This window comes from Nanorana parkeri, unplaced genomic scaffold (assembly GCF_000935625.1).
Source record: "Nanorana parkeri isolate BGI_ZX_2015 unplaced genomic scaffold, ASM93562v1 scaffold3180, whole genome shotgun sequence".
Taxonomy (NCBI): Eukaryota; Metazoa; Chordata; class Amphibia; order Anura; family Dicroglossidae; genus Nanorana; species Nanorana parkeri.
In genome coordinates, this window is record NW_017309448.1 from 34377 (window position 1) to 41896 (window position 7520).

Below are 7520 nucleotides of genomic sequence, written 5' to 3' on the forward strand. Positions count from 1 at the left end.
CCCCCCCCTTTCCCAGCAGACCTCCTACTTCAGCTAAAACACTTATCAGACCTCACGTACAGTATAGTTACTTCTTGCAGAGTCAGGGAGGAGCTTAGTAGCGTTTCCTCAGCTCTGTGTCACCTCTGTATTTGGCAGGACCGTTGGGGGTGGTGATGTAGAGCAGTGTGTAACATGGCAATGTTTGTCGGTAGGGGATGCAGTCTGAGGGCACCCCTAACATGGCTGTACTTGGGGCAGACAACGTCCCTGATTCCTTCCCCAGATATGCCACTGCAAAATAATAAAAGATGGTAGGTTTATTTTTTTCCTGTCTGTGCCTCGCAATTTTCCTTCACTTTCTGTCCCAGAAATACAACAGTAAATCTTTTCAAAATCAAGAGGACTTTCCCTCTTAAACAGCTGTTACCAGAAAAGATGTCTTCCTATTAGAAGAGTTGCCGTCATGTGCTATCCCCTCTACTGATAATAGTGACCAGCAAAAATTGAGAGGGTTAATCTACCTAGCAGGGAAACAGATAGCAATAAAAACTTGCAGGGGTTTTAACTCTTTTTCTACTCTAGCCAAAACTGATGGGTGCTCTAGCACTAGCTTTGAGCTTGCTGATGGGACTGTCTCTATAGAAGAGTGGGCATGTTGGTCCCTGCTCTGTTGCTCTGAGTCAATTAGCAAATTCATGCAGTGGTGTGTGTGGGTGTCCTCAGGTCTTGCTGTGTAAAGGTGCCCATACACTGCTCGATTCTCGTACGAGAATCGCGGGAACTCCTGCGATCGTACGAGAATCGTGCATTGTGAACGAAGACGTGCAACCGTTTCTACTGTACCGTCGCACATCTTTTGTCTAAGGAGCACGCTAGAAAACCAGCCGAAAATCGTACGATTTTCGGCTGGTTTGAATGATGCTCAGGAGACAAATGCCGAACTGGCCGGTGTGCACACGCGCACACTGCCCGTTCAGCATTGCGGTCATCGGAAGCCCGCCCCTCAGGGGGGCGGGCTTGCGATGAACGAGAGTACGATCTGCCTGTCCAAGATGGGCAGATCGTACGTTTTTTTAATTACTTTACAACCATCGCAAGACTAAGGTCTTGTGATGGTTGTAAAGTGTATGGCCACCTTAAGTCAGGTATTTGAAACCCTGTAGTACTGTAGTACTCGACTTGCAATCACCCACTGCTAAGCTGGCTAACATGTGACTGGCTAAAAAAGATGAGTGTAAGAATTAACTACGCTTAGAAGATGCAGTATATGTGTGTGTCTTGTTTTCCCTACCATGACTTTACTCCAGGCTCTACATTCAAAGTCCCTTACTTAGAGGCTCACTAATAATGGAGAGCTGATATCACCATCCATTCTCTGTTATGCTCTGCTTGGCTACACATACTGTGGCTACATTGGTGTGTAGGCTGAGGTACTGCTTAACATGTCAGAGAGAGCTCCATGATTGGAGGAAAGCCAGTCATGTGATTTTTACAAGTCAAGTGACTGAGCTCTCCTCCCGTTTTTTTTTTTAGCTGCCGGCAGAGCATCATTGGTTGCCAAGTGGCTGAACAGCACAATGTCATTGGTTTGTAGGATGCAGGCAGGTGTACTAATAACAACCTATGTGGCTGTGGGGCAAACAACGTCATAGGTTGCTAAGACACTGGTGGCCCCACAGTGTCATTGGTTGTTATGGTGCTTCTATCGCCGCCCCTTCATGCAATGGCACTGTGTGGCCCAGCCTCTAGCATCCTAGCAACCAAGGATACTGTGCTGGTCACACAGCATCATTGATCGCTAGGAGAAAAATGGCCCTAGGTTCGGTTCACTTGAATGTTTGTTGAACCCGGATTACTAGCTGGGTTTGCGAATGTCCAATTGAACTAAACCCTGGACATTTCACTTATAACTATCCATAAGTATACCATCAGAAGCTGAGACAGAGAGACAACCTTGGAAGGAAAAAACAAAACATGTGGTGTGCTGTGGCAAAAAATGGGTGTGACTACTTTGTGCTTAGTATTGGACATGACCTAAAGGAACATTGTTAAAAACAGTCTGAGCCTGATCGCAGAATACATTACACACATATGCTGCAGTCCTTGTACCTACAAAATGCTCTTTAATACTGTTACACAATTAAGAGTTTCTTATACACAAAAACCTAAAGGATCATTTAAAAAAAAATAATTGAACATGGACAGAAAGCTACTACTTTGACTGAGTCTACCTTAAAGAAGAACTTCACCAAAACAGCTGGAAACTACTTACCAATCAGCAACTGTTGAGACATACGTGGCATAGGTGGTCACTGGGAGAAAAAATTTCCTTGAGTTGGAAGTTAAAATTAGGAAAATTATCTAATATCAGTGATCAGGGTGTAGAAAAATGTCTTTTTGTCAGTGGCAAAAAAGCATTAGTGATCAGTGTGCATGCGCCCACATGTGTGTGCAATTGGCATTTAGTAGATGGAAAAGGGGGACATTGATGTTCAGTGGGGTGAAGGGGGGGCATTAGTGCTCAGTGGGGTGAAGGGGGGACATTGGTGCTCAGTAGGGTAAAGGGGGGACATTAGTGTTGAGTGGGGTAAAGGTGGGACATTGGTGTTCAGGGGGGTGAAGGTGGGACTTTGTTGTTTACTGAGGTGAAGGGGGGACATTGGTGTTAAGTGCTCAGTGAGGGAAAGGGGGGGAGCATTGATGCCCAATGTAGGGGAGGTTGACTATGAATAAGTAGGTATGTTTGGGAATAGCCTTCCCACATCACAAACAGGGGCTCACAGATCACTAGATTACTATAGGGTGGACTAGTGCACTACAACCATGAAACAATCAAGCTCTGTGCAAGTAAGCTATGTTCCCTGCATGCATCTTGAGGTTATATTTTCCATTTTAGTTGCAATGTAGAACTAAACTGATCAAAGAAGGGACACAAGTTTTATTGATATATTTTACATTTGTCTGAGCAAAATGCCTTCTGTACATTAAATAAACCCTTCTGTGCATTATATACACTGATATACATTATATACACCAGGGGTGCTCACAATTTTTGTGTTAAGATCTACTTTTCAAATGACGAGCTACATGAGATCTACCAATGAAAAAAAAAAACCTCCATCGCTCTCCTGGCTGTCTCTCCCTGCTCATCCTCCTGGCTATCTCTCCTCTCTCTCCTGGCTGTCTTTCCTCGCTCTCTCTCCTGGTTGTCTCTCCTCTCTCTTGGCTGTCTCTCCTTGCCATCTCCCCTGGCTGTATCTCCTCTCTCTCTTTCCTGGCTGTTTCTCCTCTCTCTCTCTCTCTCTCTCTCTCTCACCCCTGGCTGTTTCTCCCCACACTCTCTCCTGGCTCACCTTGATGTATGCTGCAAACAGTGTAGTGCAACAGGCTGTGTAAACTAATATTCTTTGATGTAATACATAGCACGTCAACCCCCAGTATCCACCAGAAAGGTGTCAGGGAGCTTGGCTCAGCAGACTCAGGCTAATAGGTAATTATGTGTGCACAGCTAAAAAAATATACCAAAATGGAATAAAGGGGCCACCATTCACACCCTTCCTGATCTACCAGCATCAGCTTTGAGAGCTACTGGTAGATCAAGATCTACCTAATGGGCACCCCTGATATACACTCTCCTGTACATGATAGGTATGATGCTCTATATTACTTATACTTCTACAAAAAACATGTTTTTAGACGTTGCTGTACATTATAACACCCTACTGTGTATTACATAAACTGCTATATATCATGTGCACTCCCTTTTATATTATACTGGTACACTTTAAAAACCTCTGTCACTTTGCTCATTTAGTGCAAAGTGACTATAGAGTCTCTTGAACGCTCACCCACTTTGAGGTATGGAGGAACATGTAACCTTATCCTAGCATGCAATAACCAGGTCTGAATTGCCAACTGCCAGGCCTGAACACTGTCATGTGAAGAGGAGAACATCATCGACCCTGTGTAAGCTACGCTACCATCCAAGACAGAGCATACACAAGGGTTTGACTTTCTGTTCTAAAAGAGGAACTGAACAGTAGGGCAGTGTGGCAAAGGTGAGTAAAAGTGATTGGAAGGGGGATGTGGGTACACTTTCAACTTTTTCAACTTAAAGTACATATGTTCCTTTAACAAAACTAATGCTAACTCACCCTCACTGCCATTCCAAACTAATTTAATTTACCCCCCCCCCCCCCCCCAATGATTACAGCTTCTCCAACAAAAATCCATGTTTGAGGATGAAACTCCATGAAAACAGACAAATACACATTTGACTTTTTGACACATTTGACCATTCAGTCCTGATATACAGTATACACAGCTGTATATCTCCAGCATAAGATAACCTAAGGTACTCCAACCTCTGACTGCTAGTTTTACCAGATTTGGAGGGAGATTTGGCTGTGTCACTGGTGTGCTGCACACTGTTCTCTGTGCTGGAGTGAAAGATGTACCTGAGGACCTGTAGTGAAAACATCTCACTGCTGCTTTATTTATGCTGTTGATCTTTGCTTTCACAACTTCTCTTATTGCTTCTCTACCAGTCAGATCACCAATAATCAGTGAGGCAGCTCTGGCATGAGAAAGCAAAACTCTGTGTCTCTATACAGAGACACCGTGTGGAAAAAAGCATGGTAGGTCAGTAAAGGGGAAATAATTAGCTGCAGGGAGCCAACTGACAATATGAGTTACTAGTCCGTTACTCTCTGCTTGCCTTTTTGGGCTCAGCTCCCACACTACTGGTCCTTTTTAAAGAGTTTTGTGCAGAGTTTCTTTTACATTTTACCAGATATTTTCTTAAACTTTCTCTTTAAGGCTAATTTTACATCTTTATTCTTCAAGCTGTAAATCAGGGGGTTTAATATGGGGACAACAGTGGTGTTAAACAGGGAAGAAAGCTTATTGGAACCTAGTGTAATGTATTCAATTGGTCTGAAGTATTGATAAGACAAAGTGCCATAAAGAAGAACGATGATTGTGAGATGCGATGAACATGTGTAGAAGGCTTTCCACCTTCCATTACTGGAACGTATTCTCAGTATGCTTCTTATAATAAAAACATATGATATAAAAGTCAGACTGAATGGAACAAGTGCAGAAAGGACTACTCCTTCAATAAGCACATAAAGCTGCAAATCAGAAGTGTCACTGCAGGAAAGCTTCATTAATGGTACAAGGTCGCAGAAGAAATGATTGATGTCACGTGATGTGTAGCAAGTAATGGATGATACTTTCAAAGCACAAGGCATGATATCTAAGAAACCCAAAACCCAACAGACACCGGCCAGACAACAACAGACTTTGTGGTTCATAATTACATGGTAACGTAAAGGGTTGCACACAGCCACATAACGGTCAAAACCCATTGCTGTCAGAATAAGCACTTCATTACATGTAAAAGATAAGAAGAAAAACATCTGCATCACACAACCCGCAAAGGAAACAAACTTATCCCCAGTGATGAATGTAAAAAGAGCTTTGTGAAGAGTTATTGTAGAGCAACAAATGTCAAGGATGGACAGATTGGCCAGGAAGAAGTACATTGGAGTGTAAAGATGACGATCCGTGGAGACCAGCAAAAAAATGGTCATGTTACCTCCAAGAATGACAAGATAAATCAGCAGAACCAACAAAAAAATTGGAAGCTGTAATTCTGGGACATCAGAAATCCCTTTAATAATAAAATATGCCATCAGTGTATTGTTGGTTTGTTCCATATTATAGAATTTTCCAAAATGCTATACATGAAAGCAAAACTGACATCTATCTTAAGAACCCAATAGTCTACTTTGCCATATTAAGCTGCCAAACTATAGCTGAAGTTTAGGTAAATATAAAAACACTGTCATGTACTGGGCCTGAAAGTGGACCCTCTGTGTCTCCTGCAGATGGAGCAGGCTTACTATAGACAGGAGAATCAAAGGAAGACTAGTCTTCACCCTGGAATCCCTCACAAGGCATTGATCTTGTGCACAGGGCTCCCCATGGGAGGCAACCCTGTGCTTAGCCGGTTGGAGCCTAAGAGCCTGACCCCACTTAACTCTAACAGCTAGTGCAAACCAAAAGGTGAGGCACTAAATCTTTAGGCAAATGAAGTCAGAGACAGGTCAAAGGTCAGTACTGGCAGCAGACAAATGTGGATGAAAAGTAGGGTTTCCACCAGGACATCAGTCAGCGGGGTAGCAGGAATCGGGGATGAGGATACCAAGATCATAGTAGCAGACACAGGTTGCAGGAACAAGTTACCGATAGCAGAAAAAGGGTACAGGATGCAAAGTAAACACCAGGTCTCAGGAACACTAGGAACTTTTTTCTTTCTGAATCTAAGCACTTTTTAAAATTTTGCATCTGCTCTTGCTGCAACGGTCACAAGTATGTGCATTGCTGCAACATTCATAAGTATGTGAATTTGAAAAACCTGATGAAGAACATGATGAAGGCACCACTATGCTTACATACATAGGGAATAGGAAAGTTTATTTTAAGATCTAGGCAACTCTAGATATTTTGTAAAATATTACATGGCTGTGCTGCTCTAGTTCTCGTACGCATGCTTGCCGTACACTCTAAGTTGTTCAATTGTGAAGTCTCATGTGTAGAAATAATCTTCATACACTAGTTGCAGTTCCACCTTTGCTATGGGAATGTAGAATCCACATCTCCAGAGACACTAACAAACCTGATGTAGCCTGCAATAAAAAGATAAAGTGAGTAATAATAATAAAGTGCAACACATTACAGGATCTCACAACTACTATGGCTGCAGTTTACTATGGAAAGAAAATCAAAGGTTTAAACTTAATACTAAATGTGAAAATGATCTCAGCAGGAGGGAGAAATTAAAAATAAAATATGTTTTGCATTAAGTATTTCTTTAGTGGGAAGGAAAAATATATTTTTTCCAATTTATAGTAAAATTAATTTGTGGCAACAGAGACGAAGGAAGGAGAGATTGTATCTTTCCTTAGCCAGGGCTTGGTGTCAGTGATCTGCTTAATCATCTCAAGTAAACATGTGCAGATCGTTTCGTTTCAAATCAAAATTCGGACAAATTTTCCAAAATTCTGACATTTGGACATATCCAAATTTCCGAATCCCACTGAATCCAAATGTATCCTGATCCGAATTTCCATTTACAGATCCCATTCGAATTTCATTCAAAAATGAAACTGAATGAGACATGTGGCCAATCAGTTTTTCGGTTTAATGCATCCAAATGTGTCTGAATACTGATTTTTCATTACGGCAACATGGGAGCCATATTTATGCATATAGTTCTAAACCTGAGGCTCCTAGACCCGAATGACATTCGGGATCCGAATTTCCAAATTGCATTCGGGAGCTCCCGAATGACATTCGGTTCTGGGAACCTCAGCTTTAGGAACATATGTATATGGCTCTCAGACCCAAATGGCATTCGGAATCCGAATTTCCGAATTGCATTCGGGAGCTCTCGAACGTCATTTGGGTCTGGGAGCCTCAGCTTTAGTAATATATGTATATGTCTCCCAGACCTGAATGGCAATCGGGAGCTC

At 42.4% G+C, this 7520-nt stretch overlaps 1 protein-coding gene across 1 annotated transcript; it reads right to left on the minus strand.

Annotated features, from left to right (window-relative positions):
• Window positions 1-4760: 4760 nt before the first annotated feature.
• On the minus strand, window positions 4761-5702 carry LOC108802856 (olfactory receptor 145-like). Its single transcript, XM_018574711.1, has one exon. It carries the CDS (start codon window positions 5700-5702, stop codon window positions 4761-4763), a length of 942 nt encoding a protein of 313 aa, XP_018430213.1.
• Between the last annotated feature and the right edge of the window lie 1818 nt (window positions 5703-7520).

Excerpts from the sequence above, each read along its gene's own strand:
- LOC108802856 (XM_018574711.1), bottom strand. The coding sequence starts at position 5,702 with ATGGAACAAACCAACAATACACTGATGGCATATTTTATTATTAAAGGG.